Source organism: Venturia canescens, chromosome 4 (genome assembly GCF_019457755.1).
Source record: "Venturia canescens isolate UGA chromosome 4, ASM1945775v1, whole genome shotgun sequence".
Classification (NCBI taxonomy): domain Eukaryota; kingdom Metazoa; phylum Arthropoda; class Insecta; order Hymenoptera; family Ichneumonidae; genus Venturia; species Venturia canescens.
The window spans coordinates 12,262,348-12,283,954 of NC_057424.1; the positions used below are offsets into that span (position 1 = coordinate 12,262,348).

At 42.2% G+C, this 21,607-nt stretch overlaps 3 protein-coding genes and 2 non-coding genes across 7 annotated transcripts in view; 3 read left to right on the plus strand and 2 right to left on the minus strand.

Annotated features, from left to right (window-relative positions):
• The window catches only part of LOC122409853 (xaa-Pro aminopeptidase ApepP-like), a 51,671-nt gene that overhangs the window by 24,996 nt on the left and 5,068 nt on the right, over positions 1-21,607 (plus strand). For 2 of the 3 annotated variants that reach the window (XM_043417725.1, XM_043417723.1), the window contains exons 2-4: positions 19,686-19,912; positions 20,075-20,116; positions 20,372-20,551. In XM_043417725.1, coding sequence (XP_043273660.1) covers positions 19,686-19,912; positions 20,075-20,116; positions 20,372-20,551 — 449 coding nt within the window. The remainder of the gene's footprint in view (positions 1-19,685; positions 19,913-20,074; positions 20,117-20,371; positions 20,552-21,607) is intronic. The other variant, XM_043417724.1, reaches the window with a different exon arrangement.
• On the minus strand, positions 5,567-9,318 carry LOC122409859 (kynurenine/alpha-aminoadipate aminotransferase, mitochondrial-like). The gene is made up of 8 exons (XM_043417734.1): positions 9,060-9,318; positions 8,668-8,833; positions 8,043-8,229; positions 7,170-7,286; positions 6,768-7,091; positions 6,377-6,503; positions 6,009-6,217; positions 5,567-5,852 (listed from the first exon to the last, which is right to left on the minus strand). The coding sequence occupies exons 1-8, from the start codon at positions 9,124-9,126 to the stop codon at positions 5,787-5,789; spliced, it is 1,263 nt and encodes a 420-aa protein (XP_043273669.1). The 5' UTR covers positions 9,127-9,318; the 3' UTR covers positions 5,567-5,786.
• Positions 13,110-16,929, minus strand: LOC122409855 (juvenile hormone esterase-like). The gene is made up of 9 exons (XM_043417729.1): positions 16,700-16,929; positions 16,318-16,606; positions 15,281-15,466; positions 14,997-15,196; positions 14,642-14,813; positions 14,389-14,552; positions 14,170-14,314; positions 13,582-13,714; positions 13,110-13,495 (listed from the first exon to the last, which is right to left on the minus strand). The coding sequence occupies exons 1-9, from the start codon at positions 16,895-16,897 to the stop codon at positions 13,312-13,314; spliced, it is 1,671 nt and encodes a 556-aa protein (XP_043273664.1). The 5' UTR covers positions 16,898-16,929; the 3' UTR covers positions 13,110-13,311.
• Positions 19,533-19,605, plus strand: TRNAA-AGC (transfer RNA alanine (anticodon AGC)). Its single transcript has one exon. It is a non-coding gene; the product is annotated as a tRNA-Ala (tRNA).
• On the plus strand, positions 21,354-21,568 carry LOC122410337 (small nucleolar RNA U3). Its single transcript, XR_006260912.1, has one exon. It is a non-coding gene; the product is annotated as a small nucleolar RNA U3 (small nucleolar RNA).

A 21,607-nucleotide genomic window follows, 5' to 3' on the forward strand; every position in this document is an offset into this window, starting at 1 on the left:
TCGAAGGAATAATGTCAATGAAAAATTCAATATTGTTATTCATTTCGTCGTTGATTTATGAATAATTAATAAAATCATGAAAATCTCTCGGGGGAAAAAAAATTGGACGAGTACACTGACGATCGCCCGTTTTCGCATCATACCACAAAAAATGTAAACGAAAATTCTCAAAGGTCGCAATGAAAATTATTTCAAAGTCACGAGCAGCACTAAAATTTAATAATGAATAATGAATAATTCGATGTTCGTGGGGGAGAGCAAAGTACGTCAACTTGTTAATGATTTTTCTTTGGGATTCCGAATGGAGTTTCGTTGGTTCAACGAATCGTGCGGTAACAAGAATTTCGAATGTGTTGATTCAACAATATTTCTTTTGTCGTAGAAATCATTTCTTGAAGCGAAAAAATCAAATTTGTAAACGAATGAAACGTCAGTTTAGGTTTGAAAATACAATTTCGTGCGTCCCGATTTGTTGATCGAACCATAAATTTTATTGAATCAGAAAGTTGGATTTCTCCATGGAAAAATGTTAATGAGATCATGGCCACTATTTAAAAATCTGCAGAAAAATCTGATTTTTTTACACAGCATAGAAAAATGTTCGAAAATTACGGTAAAAAAAATTGAGGGGAGGTTACCGAACATTTAAGCAAGAAAATAAGTATTAAAAATTGGACATCGTAGTGGCAGTAAATGGATCGTGATTTTTCAATCAAATTTAAGGGATCGTAAATGCTGGAAAAAAAAATTTATCTTGTTAATGGCGTTATAAAAATCTCAGGTCACCGAAACTTTAAGAATGAAATCATAAATTAACTACGATTATCGCTCACGATGAATCGTTGAATACTAGGTTCGGTACGACATCGGCAACACCGCTCTATCAGCTGTTTATATATATGTATATCGACGTATATCGTGTTTAGTTGTGACGTGCTTACATTAGTGTATCGGTACTGTACAGGCGTGTATACTTTCTCGGTATAATTAATAGAAAAATGTTTTTTGTTCATATTTATACAAATATTGTGATAACAAAAATATTTGTAATAATGACGTAACCTCAAATTCAAATAAATTGTTGGTTATGTGTATCAAGTCATATGTGAGTGACAAGCTATCAGTTTACCGTTGACAAGGTAGATATATCTCTCCACCAACAACAAAGTTGCCAAATCAAAAAATTAACTAGTCAAATTTTTACTAATAATGATATTTTTTTTATATAATTGATAATTACAACGGACTAATTGATTAGTTATGTTAATTTTTAAATTTATAAATTTTGAGAGAATATAATAGCACCAATCCCTTATCATGACAAAAAATTCAGTTGTTCAACGCTCGTGTGGTGGGCATGATCTCATTAATTTGAAAAAGAATTCAAAACTTTTTCGTAATTTCTTAGTTTCAACGATTGAAAGGATGTAAACCGAACATTTTTTCAGCACGGTTCCTCTGCTCAGGATTTTTCGGGTGGTGCTCGTTCCCGTTGGTTGAACAGATGCTATTTAAAACGTACACGAATATGCATTGGTGCCGGCAATTCGTTTCCCCCCGAAGCCTCGCGGTGCTTCGTCCCTTCGGTGCTGATGCCGAGGGAGGCCGGCTGTTTCGTTCGGTGACTCGGTATTGTAACACGTGCGGGTAGCACAATGGGTAGGTTGCGAGGCGAAGCAATGGGCAACGCTCTTCCTCCCGGAAGAGCGCGCGCCGGGTGTTTGATCAACCCCACGCGAGTCGTCGCAGGGGGTTGATTTTCACCGCCTCGAAGCTCGTGCTGCCCTGATACCGAACCGCCCTTGTTTTCCAATAAACACAAAGCCAGAGTCAACCCCGAGTGGAGCTAAGCAGGGAATGGGGAGAAATGGCGTCCGAAGGTATTCGCGATGGGGGGAGTTTTTTCGTTGGAGCTGCCGAAGAAACTGAGGCTCGTTCGGTTGTCAATTAATTCAGATTTTCACGTGTGTGCGTGCGAACGTATTCGCTCTTAGCCGCAGGGACCTTTCGCGGTGTTCGAAACCGATAAGAGAACTCCTGCTATCGAACATATTGGCTCCGATCTCCGCGACTTCATAGCTCCCTGTTCCATTTCCGGTCGAGTTTCCACGGACTGGCGACTTCGAGGACGCCTCCGCGGTTCGATTTATCGATTCTCGCTTCTTGCACCTTCTTCTTTTTGTCGAGTATTATTGTACACTCCCCGAGCTCGCTCCGTCCAGCTCCCTCTGCGTGTAGATATATTGACGGGGCAAAATGAAAGTTTGGGACGAATCGCGAACCGCTTGGAACGACGCCGAGCTAACGAGAGCGACAAAAAAGCATCGTTGCGACAAAATAAACAACTTTGTGACGGTCGCAGGCATCCGGGAATGTCGAATCTTTCAAGTCACCGCCAAAAACGATGCCCCGCTTTTCCCCTCCGTCCCTTTTGCCCCTAGCGTCCCCGTATATAGGTGTATAGGATAAAGTGAAACGGAACGCGAACCGTAGGAGGTCGTAACGCGCGCATGAACGCCGCACAGAAATAGCTCTAACTCTCGTATGTCGTCCGGCTACGAGAACCAATCGGGAACTCCTATTTTCCGATCGGCAGCCATGTCTATTTATCGGTTATCGAGCCAATGCGGGTCTTCTCGCTATACTGTTTGGTATACAATATTACGATAAAGCAATGAAAATAAGAGTCGAATCTCGTGTCTCCAGCAAGATTCCAAAGTTGAGAGAATTTATTTAGCAGAAGTTTGGAGAAAAAAGTTCGGCCCTGTTCCAAATACTCCGAACCCCTTAATTTGGTAGATGATCAAACTCAATTAGAGCGTTCCCCTAAAGATAAAATAGAGCAATCATTAGTTTTTTAATCGTCCCCCGATCGCGTCCGTTCCGGCAAGAGCACTGCGTCGATCAAAATTTCCTCTCAAACGTGAAAAAAACTTAAAAATAAAGTCTCGAAAAAAACGACGTGAAAAAAGCTATCGGCGATAATGAGATTTATTAAGGATTTGACGAAAGCCCCAGCCATAGTTCTGCGTTCCTGTTAAGGAGGTAGGGCTCGATAGACCTCCTTGTTTCACCGGTTTTCAATAACGGCAACGCCCGCGCGAGGAGAAAGAGCTTGACAAAGCCAGCACCCCAGAAGCGAGGGTGGGTAAACTCCTGTGCAAAAAGTGGGCTCGTCTTCGTCTTTTTTCTCAAGCAGATGAACAGGGATAGCCATCGATGCTTTCGAGAGCGTCGGAAGCCCGCCCCTCGGAGGACTTTGGGCAACGGAACGCCCGGGGTTGAGCCATCCAATCGTTCCGCATCTCATCGAATAAAAACTCATCCTATGGGAGATGCGGAGAGAGGTGAGAAGTCGAGGTCGAACACTTTCGAGCGTCTCTCCATTTTCTTTTTCTCCCTTGAGCACTCGAAGAGAGCGAGAAGCTCTCGCACCCGGGGAGGCAAACTACCCCGCCGTGTGTCATGTTCACCGGTTAACGGCGATACAAAATGCTCAACTATACATGCAATATTCATACGTTTGGTATACACATATAACACGAATATTGATGTCCAGGGCGTATATGTTTATACAGTGCGAAAACTACCCTTCTCTCGGTTTCAGCTCTCCTCGGTGCGCTGCTTCAGGCCTGTATACAGATTCCCGTTGATGCCCGCACGAGAGCGCAGAGCGTGTATGGATGGCAAAGCGTCCGTGCTCGTGCTCTAATACTTCTGTTTGAGCTCGAGCGTATACATTTATTTATCTTTTTTGCGACGCGGTGCTCCATCGCCCCGGAGCGATTTCGTTTCCAGCCCCGGGGTGAGCCCCGATCGAGCTTTCCGACCTTCTCGCGTTCGATGAGTCCCTGTCACGATGGCGGGCATCCGCGACGCTTCGATCCTCCAAAGAAACGTGAAAAAAAATAGACTCGCATCTTTTTCGCAACGGGAGAGCCTCTTCGCGTATCACTCGTGCATCTCGAGACCTCGAGATCGTGTACGCTCACGCGATAGACCCATGCAGAGACCCGATCCTCAAGGCAGCCTCGGTGCCACTTAAGCAAGGTCGCGTCTCGCTTTGCCAGGCTCCCATGAACAGCGAGGATCCATTCGACCAATCTCTCAACCCCCTTTCCTTCATCGGAACTCACCCCTCGCTCTCTCATTCTCATCCGATGTTTACACACGTTCCCGCAACCCGCGCCCCTCCGATTCGTCCCCGTTCTTCTTCGTTTATTACGCTTTTTTCTTTCTTTCCTTTTTTCCCTACTTTTTTACCTGTTCGCCGATGTGTGTACGGACGTCAGCCGAGTTTCACGATGAACAACGACCACCCCGGCGTCCTACCGCACGTACGTGCACGTGACAACCCCCTTAAAATGTGTGTGCAGCCCGATATCGATTCCCACTGGGCACCACTCAAGTCCATACGGGGGAACACGCACATTCTCGTGTCCTCGTTGAACGCTCCGCGGTTATGAACTACCGCGATATTGTTGTTCCATGCGCAATCAATCGCTTCGAAAATAAAGCAAATTCGATTTTATCGCGGAGTTTTAATCGTACTATGTGAACTTATATTCGGGACGCTTTTTTTATTTTACTTGTGAGGATCAACACTCGGAAGCGGGGTGAAATTAGCCGAGATCCGAAATTAGGAACGCTTGTAAAGTAACTGACGAGGGAACGCGGGGAAAATTCATTTTTATTGTAAAAACAAGCTCGATTATTGAAAAACGTGGAAAACGCGATATTTGAATATTTTCAGGAGCCCGACTCGGCGCTTCACGAGTCAAAGCGATATGGAGCGACGATGCTCCAGATTCCTGGAATTCTTCCAATTCAAGTTTATCGGTAGGCCTCTGCGGATTTCCTATTGTGACTCGAGGATGTCGTAGCTGAATCACTAACGAGGTTATCGAGAAAATTTTTACGAAATAGACAATTTTTGCATTTTCATTTTCTCATACTCAATTAATGCAAGTGCCATTTAATGGCAGGAATAAACGCTGATGCGTTTTCCCTCCACAATTCTCGGCAACGAGGTCTTTCTCTTACCTTCTGAAAATTTCAACCCTCTTGATCACGTGCTTCCCGGGTGTTTCGTCGGGGTTGCCAACATCCATCGAGAGTGAAAACAAACGTATTTCCACCCTACAGTTCTGCCTGTTCGTTCACGAGACGAGAGCAACGATAGCTGTGCGAATGTGCGTGTTCGGTAAGTGCGCGCGCTCAACGAAAAGATTTTTGCTTTTTTTACTATTCCACGGGGGAGAAACACGCTTGCTCCACCCTGCGTATCCGCAGGGTGGACTTCATACACCCCTGTTCGTACATTCCTTGTTCCACCCCTAGACGATCCAAGTCGCGATATACGTAATAAGGGCTTCGAATTTGACGAAAGGTTCGCAGAAGAGGAATTTTTTATTTTTTTTCACCTGATTTAGAATTTCTTACTTCATTCGCTTCTCACGTGAGAATCGCCGAGGATAACGAAAAATATTGAGAATCAGATGACATTGCGAGTCGTTGGCATGCGGCAACTTGCCACGCGAGTAATTATCAAGATTTCAACACGTGGTTACATACAATTGAATTTTTTAAAATTTTATTGCACGATTATTGATATTTTGCATAACTGAAGATCTGAAAGTTCATTGAAAAACAACGCTTTTGGGATTACTTCGTGCTTGACGTTGTAATCGGTAACACAGCGATCGTACAGAAAAATTCTGTCAGAAAAACTCTGTGAACCTGTCGCACTAGCTTTACGATATTTACGTGGAAAATCTCGATGATGATCAGGCGCTAGTCAACTTTTTGGACTGGGCCTCTTCCCGTATGACTTTCGATATGATCGAAAGTGCCTGAAAGAAAAAGCAGAAAAAGCGATTCTCAACGGTGAAATATTCTTTGGACATTGAAGAAGCAATACTTGGATGAAAAATTTCGATGTTTTTCAGTAAAATGGAAAAATATTCTCATCGTGCAAATGAACAATCGAAAATTCGGTTATTCTTCACCTTTTCAATATCGTCCGCTGATGCGAAGCTGTAAGAAAACCGCATGTTTTCGTCGCGCTCTTTGGAGTCCCAATTGAAGGCATTTCCGGGCACGACGAAAACCCCCATCGGTGCCAACTTCTCCAGAGTTAATTTCAGAGTGTTTTCTACACATGGAACCTTGACCCACAGAAACATGCCAGCATTCGGTACGGACCACTGCGCGATACCTTAAAAAAACAGTTGTCATTTGACAAAATTGTCTGTGCATTGGGCGCACGATCGATTTCTTTCGCGTTGTTTTATCGAACATTATAGAAACTCAACGCAATCATGCCTCGTTGAAAATTTCAGTGAAAACTTATTCAGCATTACGCTGATTTGCTAACCAGACAAGTGTTTTTCCACACCAGCCAACATCAAGTCTCGCTTTTCTCTGTAAAACTTTTGAATCTCTCTGAAGTGTTGCTCGAATCTCTCGATGCTCCACGCATTGAAGAGCTGCAATATCAGCATCTGCGTAAAAGAAATTGTCACGCCGTTAAAATGGAAGTAATATTGAAAAAAATGGATTTTCGTAAGACGAACGAAGATCCTTCCTTAGCTTTTCAATGGTCTGACACACTTTCAGATCGAATAGCGGATTTCTGAAGGGAAGAAACGAACTGCTGCCCACTTTTGTGGAGAACAATCCGAAAATTCTTTTTTTTCCTGACGAAATCAATGGATTTTTCTACCAAAGATTAAAAAGATCTCTTCATCAGTTCCTTCGAAACTCACCTGAGACAAACTGGAAGCATGCAGAACTGAATTTTCGACATTCATTGTCAGTTTATCAAGGATTTCCTTGCGAGCTGTGACAGCACCGAGGCGAACACCGGCGCTGATTACTTTGCTGAACGAGTCGAGTCGAATGACTCGGCCCTCGGTGTCAATCGAGAGGAACGAGAGTGGTAGCTTGTCCATGAAGTGCAGAAAGTAGTAAGGATCGTCTTCGATTATGAGGAAATCGTATTTCTTAGCGAGTTCGTAAATTCGTACTTTTCGTTCGTACGTAAGCACTGTGCCTGTGGGATTTGCACCGGTCGGATTCACGTAGAGCAGCTGCGGATTCATTAAACGCCAAATTCAGCCACTCGCGATACTAAAACTCTTCAATTTTATTTCCCCACGCTTGCTCACCTTCGGTAGCGGCTTTTTCAGTCGAACCCGATCTCCGCAGATTTTCTCTATCTCTTCCGGAATGACGCCATCTTTGTCTTGTGGGATACCAATGAACTCGGGATCCATTGGACGAATCTGGGAAAAAAAATTCCAAATTATCAAAGACAAACGAATCCGACGTCGATTCAGCCGGACACGCTCCGAGAACAATTATTTGAACGAACTTACGTGCCAGCAAAGTTTGCAATCGTAACTGTATACGAAACGTCTTTCTCGACAGATCCCAGTAGAGTCCTCGCCTAGCTCATGACCGAATTACCACACGCTTTTCCAAGCTCGTTCCTAGGCCTTTGTCTCCAACAGCAGACCGTCGGCTGCTTCTGAGATTTCATGATTCCGAAAACAGCCTGAAAAGCGTGTAGTGGTTCGGGCATGAGAGGTTTTACTGCACTGAGATCAATCAGAAACGTGCAACACAATGAAGAGTGAAACTGGACAGTATCGATAATTCTGAATGAGATTAAGGAGTTTCGGTACAGAAGTCTAAATATTAAGAAATTGATCAAATTTGGTGACAATGTTCTTCAACATCAAGTGCGAAAACACAATTTTTTTCAAAATTTTCTTCTACTTAGTCATCGAGTAATTACGCATTAAAGCAGATTTCTTATGATCAATTACTCGATAACTGTGTAGAAGAAAAATCTTTAAAAATTTGTATTGTCAAATTTGGCACTAAAGAATATGTTGACCAAATTTTATAAAATTCTGAACTTTTTGAAATTTTTTGTGTTTTTAGCATGGTTTAGCATGGCAACATTGTATCGCCTGTACCGAAACTCCTTAAAAAATGGTTGTTTTGGGGGATGTTGCCGCATGGGTTCAACTCACTGCGCCAAGAGTCGCGGTATACGTTGGTGTTTGGACCATTATGGGCTCGCCGTCGTTCAGAAAGAGATCAACGAGTTTGCAGAAACCTTCTTGTGACCCGGGCATAAAAATGACGTCCACGTCCTTGACGGGTGGATTGTGAATTCTTTTCTGAAATTCTCGGTACTTGGTTAGGAGCGGCGCGTACCTGCGAACACGTTTAATTAAGCGGTTAGGCTTGGTCCGCAGACAGGAGATCAACCTTTCAGGGACGCGACGCTGAAGCTTGCAACGTTCGAGTCCAACGAATTCGACGAAAAAAACATTGGTAATTTTTGAAAATTCGAGAATTACTGAAATTTTTGGGGAGTTTATTTCCATCGTTTCGTTGGACTCCAACGTTGCAAACTTCAACGTCATTTAAGGACGAAATTAGTGCATAATATCGATGAATTTAATACCGACCAAACCAGTGGTCGATATTTCGACCAGATCCGTTTCTTATAAAGGTTAATGAATTGCTGAGCGTTTATGAAAAAAATGATTGCACGGCACAATTGCGTTATCACTCGATATCGTGTCATAACAAAAAAGCGACTCGGAAGAATCTCGTTAGTAAAATGAGGATTGTAAATCGAGATCGTACCCTTGTGAGCTTCCGTACTGGAGAGCGGCGTTCAGTTCGGGCCCTGATAGATTCTTCACGATGTTATCTGGGTAGACAATCGATATCGCTGCGACAGGAAACGTCTCGGGGTTGGGCATGCCAGCAGCTAGAGAAATAGCTTCCGGATTGGCGAAACGCATTTCCGCTGAAGTTAAAAAAATCCATATTTTCGAAAAAAAATCAACAGCGAGAGGTTCGATTTTTGAAATTGGAGTTTACACGCGAAAAACGACGGAAAATTTTTTATTCCGATGATGTCGGAGCATCGCTCCGAACGTTGTTCAACTCGACACTTTTGAAATCGCACTTTCAACGCTGATTTTCGAGAGTTTGTCGCGACGAATATAGTCCGAGGAACTCTCATTACTCACCGAATCTTCGGATCAAATTTTCCTGCCGTCTGGACGACCTTTCGGAATAAAATCTCGCATAATCCATGTTTATGACCCGAACCGTTGGAACGATGACTCAACGATTGTTTCACCCACTTTGATCGAATATTGAGATTGCAATTATGATATTTGCTTTTCGTACGATTTTTGTTCTATGTTCGCTGCTGTTTCGGTCGTGACTGACGACGTACTGTTGACTCGATCGAGCGTCGGCCGATTATGTCTCCGCAAACGAGTGCTCGGCGACCACGAGAGGGTCAAGTGTGATACGGATCTTCGGTCGTCAACATAAACGAGTACAACATCGCTCGATAGACATTTCGTAAACACGAAGTCGCGAGTATCTCGAAGAGCATGTGAAAGCTGATAAGCTCGTCTTGCTTCTTGGCATCACAGATAACGCCAATTTGTTACACCTCCGTGAGCGTCTTCTTGCTTTTAAAAAACGTGCCTCCCAAGAATCTAAGATTCTAATAAATTTGGAATAAATAGAATCGAGTGTTGCGTCATCATTTTTTCTGTTCTTGACGACCTTCGAGACACTCATTGGAAGAAAATCTTCAAAGGAATTCATTGGTAGAAATGAGCCGGTGAATGTTGCTGGCAGTATGTTTACTTGGAGTGCCCATATCGATACGCGTTCCGACTCGAAATTCATAATCCCGCGCGAAGGTCAGCAGCAGTGAATTCGTTTACAAAAACAACGGCGATGACAAGACGAAAATAATGTTTAGTGACTTTTTTTCATATTCGTTATCAACGTTTTTCTCTGTGCGAGATAAAATCCTCTGTGAGCTCTCTGAGATGAAGCTTATAACTAAAGGATTACGATCGTGAACGTTGCGCAGTCGCGTAATTAAACGTCAATAATTTTAATCAAGTCTCGCGGCAAGTTCATCGCGTGATCGGGCGCATCGCTATGATCGAAACGCATGAGGCCATGAGCACGTGTGTTTTGTCCTCAACAAAATCATCTCCCTCCGCGTCGTGACAATTGACTTATAACTGTGAAATAACTGTGCAATGGAATTTTCCATCGTGTTTTCCCGCCGCTCTGCCTCCCCACACCGAGCTGGCACGAGTGCAAAAAAACTGTCGCCTCGCTGTTGCTTTTTTGATTCGTTGTTTTATCAAGCTCTTCACAGATTAATGTTATCAAGAGAAGAAAACTGTACTCGCGGAGGTGAGCAACGCATTGGGGAAAAATCTGCATGAAAGCTGGAGATTCGCTGTTTCGAAATATCCAACAACGGTAAACCTGAAAATTAGATGTAACAATCGAGCAACAAATATGTGATTTGGACAATTGTGGAGCGAGTCAAATGAACGTGAGAAGATGTCAAATCGTAGGAAAGAGAGAAGCAGGGGCGAGGGGAAGCCAAAATATCTTGCACCGACTCTATGATTTCCTGTTAGACGGACGCCGTGAAACGTCGCGAGACGCGAACCACTGAAGTCTCTGTGAGCTCACAGAGTCGTAAAGCCTGACGGTGTTTGGCCCGGTGCTCTCTCTTCCCTCGCTTCCGAGACTGAACGAGTGTGGGAGAAATCGTATTGCCCTCTTCACGGGCTCGGCAAAAGCCTCCCGCTGAACTTTCGTAATTACGTTATCTCGGTGTGGCAGGAAAGCATGTTTGTAGCAACGCATTATCGCACAATTATGATTTTCCAACGGCGCCTTCCTCACTCCCTGCATCGTCAATAAGTTTTCGATCGCAGAGCCGCAAAATAGAAAAATCTTGAGGCTGCGGCACATTTTTTTCTACATCTTTGTCGTTACCGAAGTTTCCTTCTGTACCTGAATTACGCGCTCCCAAATCCCCTTCCCGTGTAACGAGCCACGATGACGTATGAACTTCTCGGGCTTCGCACTCTCAACACTCTCTGCTCTCCTGATCGTCAGCGAACGTGAAAGCGAGTGGTGAGCCAACGATTTCAGCGAAAGTGAAACTTTGGAGAGAGACACATGTGAGGAACGAGCTCGGAGGAAGGAAAAGGAAAAAGAGAGAGAGGGAAACCAGAGAGCGAGAGAGACAGAGGGATCGGAGCTTGGAGAAGGAGAGAGAAACACGAACGCACGAGGCGCTCGCTCGCATGTTTACATCGGTTTAATGTTCCTCGTACCAAACATTAATATTGTCAGATCAGATGTAATGAATTCGAAATTCTTTATTTTCGTTCAAATTCACGAACAAAAACTGTCATTTCTCTTGACATTTTTGTCGCTTTACTTTCAATTATTTTTCAAGAAAGACTTGTTCTTTTTGTCATTGCTCTTTGCAATGTGAACGTATCACATTTCGAATACGTCCTAATGAATTAACTAATAAAACTCGTTAAGGGGTTCGAGGCAATTATTTGTGTAATGATCAGAGTGAATGAACACCATTGAAACCAGAAAACTCTGTATTTGCATAAAGAATGAAAAGTGCTGTTTTGCAAATACGATTTTAAATTGTACCCAAATCAATTAGGATTCGTGTTATTTGTTTTTGCTCTTTATTGTAATTGATTATAATTGGTGGAAATGGGATCCCACTGAATGACAAGTTCGAGACGTCAAAGCATAATCAGACCAAATTTATTTGAGCTTCACGTAATAATTTAAACACTCATAAAGTTGACGTAAAGTCGTCATAAATGTAATAATAATAATAATATAATGAGATGCTTCAATAAATAATAAGAAAACCCCCAGAAAATAAAGAGAAGGAATAACGAAGGGCGGAGTATCGAAAGTACAAAACTGGTCCAGGCCACAGCATTCCCTCGTGGCAAAAAAGGTACCAACTGGTCCTTCATGGGATCCTGATCGACAGATGTCGAGCGTCATCTTAAGACCTGATTCATGAGTGGTCCAGCATCTTGATCTCATCTCTATCGACAGAAATGGTCATGTGGCCATGTACGATTTCGAAAGCCTGGCAGCACGAGATGAAAAGCCTGAATGATGACTTTTTCTCAACCTTGTTGAGCAGCGGAGTCCAAAAGACTAAATTTATCTCCATATTTCAATGAGGTCAAATAAATCTTCGTTCACCCAATAAAAACTCATCATAAAATCCTCGCAGCGATGTCTCATGCGGAAACTGCGTTTAAGCTTCTCCATAGATGACTGTCATGGACCACGAGCGATGGAGAACGAAACGCAACTTCCTCGATCGCCTGCTCTCCTGGTTCTCGTGCTCTGCGTACGTGAGTGGTGAATAAACGAGAGCGATGAATGTATACATGAAAATGGAGGGCCATCTTCCCACACGATAAAAACTACGCGTATATAAACATCTTTGGAGATACATAACGAAATTAAACTACCCCTGAACTTGGCGACCCGGTCGCACCAGCAGGGGAACCATTTCAACTGAATAAACATCACCGGAGTTCTCCGGAGTAAAGTATAAACGAGAATCGGGTGAGAAAAAAAGCAACAGAAAAAAGCACGCTCCAAGGCATCCTAGAAAAGCGTTTCGTCTAGGATTTGCCAACGACTTTGGTATGCCTACGAACACGTGTTTTCAATCGGTCTTTGTGTTGTGCACCGTTTCACAGGCGCTAGTGTCCTCTTCGTAGGTGTACCAATCTCTCGTTTATGTGCACGTGAAGTAACGACTGTGTGTTGCTGCTTGCACCGAGATTCACCACCAGCCGGGTCCTGCTTCCCTGCTTGCTTCTAGACAACGGAGCGAGTGACGAAGCAATGACTGCAGCAATCTCGCGAGACACAACACGACAGAGATGAAACTCTGGAAACCCGTTTGCTTCGTATTCTCGGTGCTCTCCTTGAGACCTCAAGTTCGTTAGATACTTGGAACTATTTACTGTTCTCCCACCTATTCGATAGCAATTATCGCTTTTTTGTTGAAAGTAAAAAAAAAAAAAAAATGGTAAAATTGATCGAATTTTGGTGCGAGTTTGCTTCTTCGAAAGAATCTTTGAATTTTTTGCAAATTTTTTGACGTCTTTCGAGCTTGATATTCTCCCTAATCGAGGCGCAGCGAATTTTTGTTGAAAAATATGTTTGAGTAGAGATTTCGGAGTTGTAAAATTTATTGAGGCATTGAATACACTTTTAGGCTGAAACAAATCAACCGAAACAAATCGCTATTGTCGATGACATTAATCAAAACGAAAGAGAAATAAACACTCATTCCAAACGCTGCGCAAACTTATTTAATAACTCGCAACAAACTTGACGGATGGACGAAGCGATCGCAACAGCCGAAGATACCACTCAAGCGAACAATTTGGAGTAATCGCCGAGGACATTTTTGTAAATGTCTGCCCAGAAGTTCTTTCGGTCCGTCATCAAACCACTCTTCAATTTGGGCTCGAGGTTAATGTCCAAATAATTGTCGTCTTTGCCTTTTGGCTCCCACGTGACCTTCACCATACCGTCCATATTGGGAGTTGGATTTCTTTGGAAAAGTAAAAACATCCCCATCAACGAAAATCCAAATTGTAAAGTATCGAAAGAGTGCCAACTTTCGATAACGAGACTTACGATTCTTTGGCGAAGTTCGTCCACAGCTCCGTCAAAATGTGCATCATTTTTTCCATGTCCGATCCTGGCATTGGCTTATTTTTGAAACCGGTCGAGTACCACAAGTAACCCAAATCATCTCCGTGGAGGACACCTGTTTACGAGCAATCGTTGCCAAATCTCTTTCAGACTGATTCATTTGTTAAATGATGTCGAAACACGGACACCAGACGGACAAGCAAGTCGAAAGATAACGAGACCTAACACCTATTTCTGTACACAACTAAAGCACTTTCTATAAAACACACTCTAGGGACAAGCAATCGAAGCACGAACGTGTGTAGTGGATCAAGATAATAATAAAACTATAAAAAAAAACTAATCAATGACAATTATTGACTGATCGCTGTTAATTGTGGACTGCGATCAACATCGGTCGATTTACTTTTGTTTATTATTCGACAACCCCGAAAAATATTCTTGCGGTCCCTTTCGAGTTTCATTGCAAAAGCTGACAAGGTTCCTGGCGAGTCATTTTTTTTTTGTAGAAATTCATTTTAGTGGATAAAGAAATCGGTGGATTGATTATGAAATTTTGATCGTAATTACCGTCTTCCAGGCCGAATATATGTTTCATGAAACCCCAAGGATCGTGGTGTGAAAATACGTATTGATAAACCGGAGCGGAATTACGTTCATTGATTATTTCCGTGGACAGAGAAAATCCGTATGTGAAGAAGACGTCGCCGAGAAGCTGCGGATTGGAAAAGTAGCGTTGATTATGAAGAGCCGATTTTTTGGTAACCGAATAAAATGGAGGATGTTTACGTTCATAGCTTGTTGGGGATCCGAATCGATAGGTTTTCCGTCGAGGTAGAATTTTCTGAAGGATTCACCGATCTCGTTGCGCTGTGCGGGGTCGGTAATGTTCAAATCGTCCGGAACGAATTTGTCGAAATTCTCGTCGACCATTTTCGGATCTTGCATTATAACTGGAAACATCGAAACGGAGAGAACATCGTCAAAAGTTTGAGAATTAACGAACGACATTCAGCACGATGCACAGAACTTATCGACTCACTTCCTGGCGCGAAAAGACCGCCTTCGTCAGCGACTACTCCAGCCATGTAAGGAACGTCAGCAATTTTACCAGCTTTTATCAGCTCCCATGGATCAGCCGGTAAGAACACTTCTTGGCCTGCGTTGGCCTCGGAAGCTGGCAAAAAAGCGTTCATGAAGCCGTTCATATAATTCTGCAATGAAAAAATCGAAAATACCGTTTCTCCAGACCTTTAAAACCTTTTTTCCTCCTCCGTTCTGAGCTGCAGGATGATGGAAAAGTTTGATTGTTTCAATCAACTAAAACGTGAAGCTTCAAAGTTTATCGCGCAATTTAAAATCTCAAAGGTCATTAAAACCGTGCAGCAAATGCTCACCCCTCTCTTAGACAATTCCGTGCTAGCATCGACCAGTTCTAGGGCGGTGAATTGCCTGAGTTTGTCGACAAGTTCAGCGGTGTCGGAAGTTTTGATGCCCAATATTTCTCCAAGGGCGAACGCGTTTTCCTTGGGCGTATATGAGTAAGCCCACGTTGAGAGAACTGCGCCACTTTGCGAAATGGCGTTCTTGAACAGGCCTGATTCAGGGAAATTTATATTCGTATAGAAACGTCGATCAATATAAAAGAGGAGAAAAAGGTTTTGAAAGAGCGAATCCTAACCCTGAGACATCGGAGAGAGCATGTGATATTGAACAGTTGCACCGCCCGAGTCCTCTCCGAACAGGGTCACCCTGTTGTAACAGCCGCCGAAGCTCTGAATATTATCTTGAATCCACTTGAGAGCCATCACTTGGTCCTTTAGACCAACATTTCCTGGGGCGTTTGCGTCGCCGGTATTCAAGTAACCTGTAGCGACGAAAGTGGTTTTTAAATGTTCTCATAAATCTCCGGCGCACATTTGAATCTTGCGAAAAGTAGTTTGGCCGTTCCATGACTGGTCAAGCTAGCAATTACTTTATGTTGATTATAAATTGAAGTCTAAATTATTGATAAAACTAATAAACACTTGCATCGAGAATATTTTCATCGCGAGAACGTAATAAAATCTTTTACAAATAGCATAAAAGATCAAATTTATACTTCAACTTGACTAGTTGATGATTGAGTGCGACACTTTAAATACACATGACCTAGGGAGCATTTTTATTGTACGAAAGAAAGTTTATTATGTCGATGCAGTGGCACCGAAAAAAAAGGAATGGTCGATTCATTTAAAAAAAGCGAAGCCACTGGACGAAGAAAGCACCGCGAATCAGTCTCAAAAATTGGTGAAATTCTCATGTTTTCTTGAAAGTCCCGTAAGGTAACGTTTTTTTAAAGAAAATTTAAAAAATCCGTGACGAATTTGCTTCACGATAGAAACTTCCCCGAAGCTCGAACACCGTACAACTTTTTCACAATTAATATTATTGCGAGTTCTCCCACAAGGTACCGCGCTAAAGACTCAAAATTTTAAAGGAAATAATTCCAAATTTTGTCCCGTAAGAGGTCCCAGAACCGTGTCTATCGTTATCAGGGGACCGCAAACTCTTTTCTCGTCTGTCGAGCTCTTTTCGAAGGTGTTTTCACGAATATTTTCGACCGCACGATGTCCGCTGACCCGGAGCAGGCCTGGTCAGAATGAAGTGGCACGGTAGCAGTTGAAATGCCAGATTGCATGGAGGATTGTACCGACAGAACGAACTTGAAAGAGTTACCGATTGCACCAACTCGCGAATTGAAGGTGACCACGACGACGTCTTTCTCGATGAGGAAATCGGGTGAAAAAAGATCGTCGTCGCCAGCCCCGGCGTTGTAATCGCCAGGATGGAACCATACCATGACGGCGCGTCCAGCGTCAGGGTTGACTTCCGGTGTGTAAACGTTGATGAAGAGACAATCCTCTTCACCGAAAATGTCGTTTCGGACCATGCAGTAGAAAACACACGTCGGTCGATGCTGCGTCGCGTCAAGAACGCCGTCCCAAGCATCGGCCTTGATGGGATCCTGGATCGCGGCAGATTCATTAATTTCGAGAACTGCGAAGAACCTTTAAATGGGCAGTTGGTTTCCCGTCCCGAGTCCCGAGTGTTTTCTCACCCTAAATTTGTCAGGTCCAACGTTGGGCTTCGCGTACGGTATTCCCTTGAAACTGTACATGGGTTTGCCCTCGTTAATCGTCATCGTCTTCAGGCCCTTGAGCTTGCCCTGCGGAGTCGTGACCTCGAACTCCTCGTCGGCTCTGACCGAGCTCAACGCTACGAGACAAAAACACAAGGCTAACTTAGCCGCTGACATGATTCGCGATCTATTGTCGTTGTGACACACGAAACCGCACTTTTTATAGCCTACGAACGCTGACCAGCGATATTTTCAAATTGAACCTGGTAACAGGACATTGCGCAACTATGAGAAGATCGATCATCCGCGCACTGGCGCCGTTTTCATTTTATTTTCCGCGCGGATACATAGTCATGTGTGTCGTCTTTTAAATCGAACAAATTGGACAAAACATTCATGACAATGGCTCATTTGTAATACTATTTGACGAACAGGATTATCATGCACGGAAGTAGTATCATAAAAAAATCACCATTCTTCTGCATTGAGTATAGAACGCTGCAGCAAAATTGTTTGTGCAATTTTCTGTTCGGCATCGAAACTCTGGATTTTTGACGTCACTCTTTAACAATGAAATTCAAAAGAAACTCTCGAAACTTTTCACGTTCAACTGCGAACATCGACAGAAGTTCAATTTGTATGAACCTCCAACCGAAAATAATTCGTTTTTGGAACCAAGTTCTTCGTGTCGCACTTTAGTTTTAGAAACCTCGAAAGAACGTGAAAACCTAGTTCTTTGTTCTGAAATGAAAAGTAAAGAATGAAAAAAATGTGGAGCTGCAACATCTTTTTAATCGCTCTTATCATTGATTGACTGCCCAAACAATTTTCAGTAGTTTGCAAAACCGTTGGAAAGAGTTCGGTAACGATTCGTATCCGCCATCGTGGAATACGAATTAAAATTACAAATAATAGAACGCCTGGGTTCTGTAGCAGGATGCCTGTGAAAATGGGCTTTTCTCGAGTCGTTACCGCGACAACATGTCGAAAGCGTTCTTTGTTCGATTATGAGTAAGCTCTGCGTATATGTGGTGGAGTGATGATTACACGAAATGTTCCTCGCTCTTGGTGAGCCCATCGACACGTGTCATTATACCGAATCGCCTGACGTTGTGTCCGATCGAACGTAGTACTTTTCCGCTCGCAGCTCCCCACTATTCAGAGGTCAAGTTTCGTAACACACTCTAGAAATAATACTTCACTATGGTACAAATATTATTGCACAGTCATCGCGAGTCAAAACGAACAGTAAGGAGTAGACCCTTGAAGATACAAAGTCCGAAGCACTCTTTCAGGATGAAATGCAAAAAATTGTTTGTCGAGTGAACGTTTGTTATGAGCCAGGTGCAAACGGGCAAACAATAATTATTTTTTATTCAAATTCAACGAATTTTAATCGTTATTCTGCAAGGTTTTCTTACTTCCTTTAAGGTAACTCCTGTACTGCATGCTAGTCAAATAAATTTTCAAAATGCTTTTAGACCACGTTCAACGTACCGATTAAACTTATCGTTGGTAGATATGTATATTCAAGCATATTTTATTAACGTGAAAAAACACTTAAAATGATAGTTTTACAAAACTATCAACTGACAGATGCAAATTTCCATGATGACACATTTTCACAGTTATTTTTCAAATAATCGTCTGTATTTTTTAACCGATTTTATTGCACCAAGTCTCATTTTGTTCCTCAACTGATCCTCTACGAATTCACCACGTAGATTTTTTCCTTTCCACTCATTCCTTCAGAAATTATGAATGAAAAAGTTTTTTCACTTAATGAACAATTAGCTGCAACAGTGAAACGATCAAGTTTAAAAAAAACAATTACATGGTGGATTCATAGAGGACCGGTTGACGAACAAAATGAGACTTGTTGCAATAAAATCGATGAAAAAAGGCAGATAATTCTTTGAAAAATACCAGTGAAAATGTGTCAGCGTGGAAATTTGCATTTACCAGTTGATGCTTTTGCAAAACTAGCGTTTTTAATTATTTTACATGTTCATAAGATATGCTGTAATACAAATCCATTAACAATACATTTAATCGGTACGTTAAACTTGGTCGAAAAGCGTTTTGAAAATTTAAGGAAGATCATGCGTTACTTGTGATTCAAAAAAGCAACTGAACTTTTTTGCTCTTTTCATGATCAAAGAAACGATTCAAATTTAGTCTCGCAATTGTTAAAATTATGTGTAACTTATTTGTTGAGATTGATCAATTTTTAATATGATGACAGCGGTTTAAATACTTTCGTAGTTAAATCCTCAAGCAGAATGTGACAACAGCCATTTTTAAATAAAAAAGCTGCGATGTTCGAACTCCCATTTGACTGGACGTCTCGTCCGGTCAGTCCATGAGCGTTTACGTGCGAAACGCCGTAGGACGAGAGAGAATAACAAGAGAGAGGAAAAAGCAGAGCGAGTCGAACCTCCGCACGCTGTCTGTGCGCCTACTACGCAGGCACCACTCGACGCACCCTCTGGATTCTCATGGGACGTCTTACACGCTTCGTTTTCGCTTTTCATATTAATAAAACGTTTAAAAATTTACAATCAATACCAATAAACTTGTGTTATACAAGGAAATGAGGAGCCGTTGTATAATAACTCTTGAACACGAACCGCTCGATCCATAATTCGACTTTTTTTTTTATTAATCCTTATCATTGATACTGATTATCAGGAGATAGAAATTATTTGCTGATAAGGAATGCAAAAGTAATGAAAAAAAGTGTAGCCCACAAGATGATATAGAAATACATAATTAAACGGTTGAATGATTTATTTATTATTTCCTTCCGTCGGGGGGCGTAGCTCAGATGGTAGAGCGCTCGCTTAGCATGCGAGAGGTACCGGGATCGATACCCGGCGCCTCCAATTTTCTTTTTTTTTTTTTTTTTTTTTTCATAATTTTCACAGTACTATTTCGAGATTCAAGTATTTTTATTCCCTTTCAGGTTTGACAGCAAATCGCGGTGGATATGGAATCTCTGAGCCACCTTTAAATTACAATGGTTCTAAGAGAACGGGCTGTTTGGGTGGATCGCGAGATGGAAACCAACCCGGGGACCGAGTCGATTCTTCGATGCGATTGCGGCAACTCCGATCGGAAATGGTTCGAATAACTTCTGTACAAGGCCCACCTCTGGATGGATACATCGTTACATCGGACGACGACCATCAAGTGAGATATTTTTCTGGAATTACTTTTTTTTCTCATGTTCCTTTTGGCCTCTACGTACGAAAATGAGTAACAACGTTAAACGAGACTTTCGATACGAATAGCGATAATGTTTCAATGCCTCGAGTTGTTCCACATCACGAAATCAGTAATTCACATTTTCAGAGTGCAGGATTCGTAAGACACGGCCGCGAAGGTCCTTCGGAGGTACTATTTTTCCCGTCGCACAATATCCTTCGCTGTTTTTCTTTCTGATAACAACTCTTTGCCAATTTCTTTCTTGTACAAGTTTTTTCTGTTTTTTTTTCGTTCCTCCTAATACGATAATCTATTATTTGTAAAAATAATGAAATGCGCCCTAACAGATTGATGGATTTTCGCCTACGAGTGCAGAAGGTTTTTATAATGAAAAAATTATTTAAATATTTTTACATCAAAATGGCTTGTTATTCGTAAATTTAGAGCGAGTCTTTGGCGCCGCACGACATGAGACGAGAGTTCGTAACAGGATTTTACGGGAGTGCCGGCGAGGCCGTTGTGACCTTGCACAAAGCTCTTCTTTGGACAGATGGCCGATATCATCTTCAAGCTGATCAACAACTTGATTGCAACTGGATTCTCATGAGACAAGGCAGTCTAGATGTACGTTACTATCATTAACGATAATCATCAAATCCGATAAACTTGTTATTAATATTTTAATGCAATATTGTTAGAATCATAATAGTTTCATTTATTATTTTTTCTATAATGACGAATCAATAACAATGCATCAATCATTATTGGTAGCGAATATCATAATAATTCTTTATTTATTTTATGCAGTTTGCTATGTTCAAGAAACACGGCTCGAGATAAAGTTCACAAAAAAGCCAGCGCGAGCCCTTTTTCATCTAACAAATACACCGGTTTTATGATCCACTGTTATTTATTAATTAACTTAAAAATATCGACCTTCGACTCTGCCATATAGTTAATAATTCTACTTTGACAATTATTTCAAACAACAAAAATTCTCATGATTATTATCCCATTTTACATTAATCATGGATAGAAATATTTCCATAATCCGAATAATGATCGAATTAGATCGAAAAAGTGCACAATCGTATGATTAGCACTTTCATACGCCATATTCACGTCATATTTCACGTGGCACAACTGTAGCCACGTGAAAACACTTTCAACTAACAATATAAGAACGAGTGTCTATCGAGATCGAGCGAACGTCACCGGTCGACTCGACGTCGACACTCGACAGTCAGAGCGTTACCCCTCCCCCCCCCCCCCCTTTCCACACCGCCCGTACCCGTACCGCTCTCCGCGCCTACTTTTGCTATAGTAGTTCAACGGCAGCCCGGCAGATGTCTTTTCTGCTCGAGTTTCTCGTTTGCGTAGTATCGCCCGAACTGTTATAAGACCCCGGAACGAACGTGGAAAATTTAAGATCATACTTCACAGGATCATTTCTGTAGTATATCTTCACATTCTCTCTACTCAACAGTGGAGTCGATGCAGCCACGATGAAGAGACGTAACTCTCTTTCCTGAGCGTGAGGACGACTCGAAAATCCAACTTATGTTGGAATTTCGGTCATCGATGATCGTTCACCTTTCACGCTTTGCGTGAGAGGCACGGAAAGTGAGTTTTCTGAGTGGTCACTTCTTATATGGATCAATCAAAATTAGTTTTAAATAA

Bases quoted from the DNA above. Each gene is read 5' to 3' on its own strand.
- LOC122409859 (XM_043417734.1), bottom strand. From the start codon at position 9,126: ATGGATTATGCGAGATTTTATTCCGAAAGGTCGTCCAGACGGCAGGAA. The intron at 6,218-6,376 runs GTTAGCAAATCA...TGTTTTTTTAAG, and splicing joins TGTGGAAAAACACTTGTCTG to GTATCGCGCAGTGGTCCGTA. The intron at 5,853-6,008 runs GTGAAGAATAAC...TTTTTCTTTCAG, and splicing joins CAGCGGACGATATTGAAAAG to GCACTTTCGATCATATCGAA.
- LOC122409855 (XM_043417729.1), bottom strand. From the start codon at position 16,897: ATGTCAGCGGCTAAGTTAGCCTTGTGTTTTTGTCTCGTAGCGTTGAGC. The intron at 16,607-16,699 runs GTGAGAAAACAC...GCCGCGATCCAG, and splicing joins TTGGACCTGACAAATTTAGG to GATCCCATCAAGGCCGATGC. The intron at 14,315-14,388 runs GTAAACATCCTC...TCCAATCCGCAG, and splicing joins ATCCCCAACAAGCTATGAAC to CTTCTCGGCGACGTCTTCTT.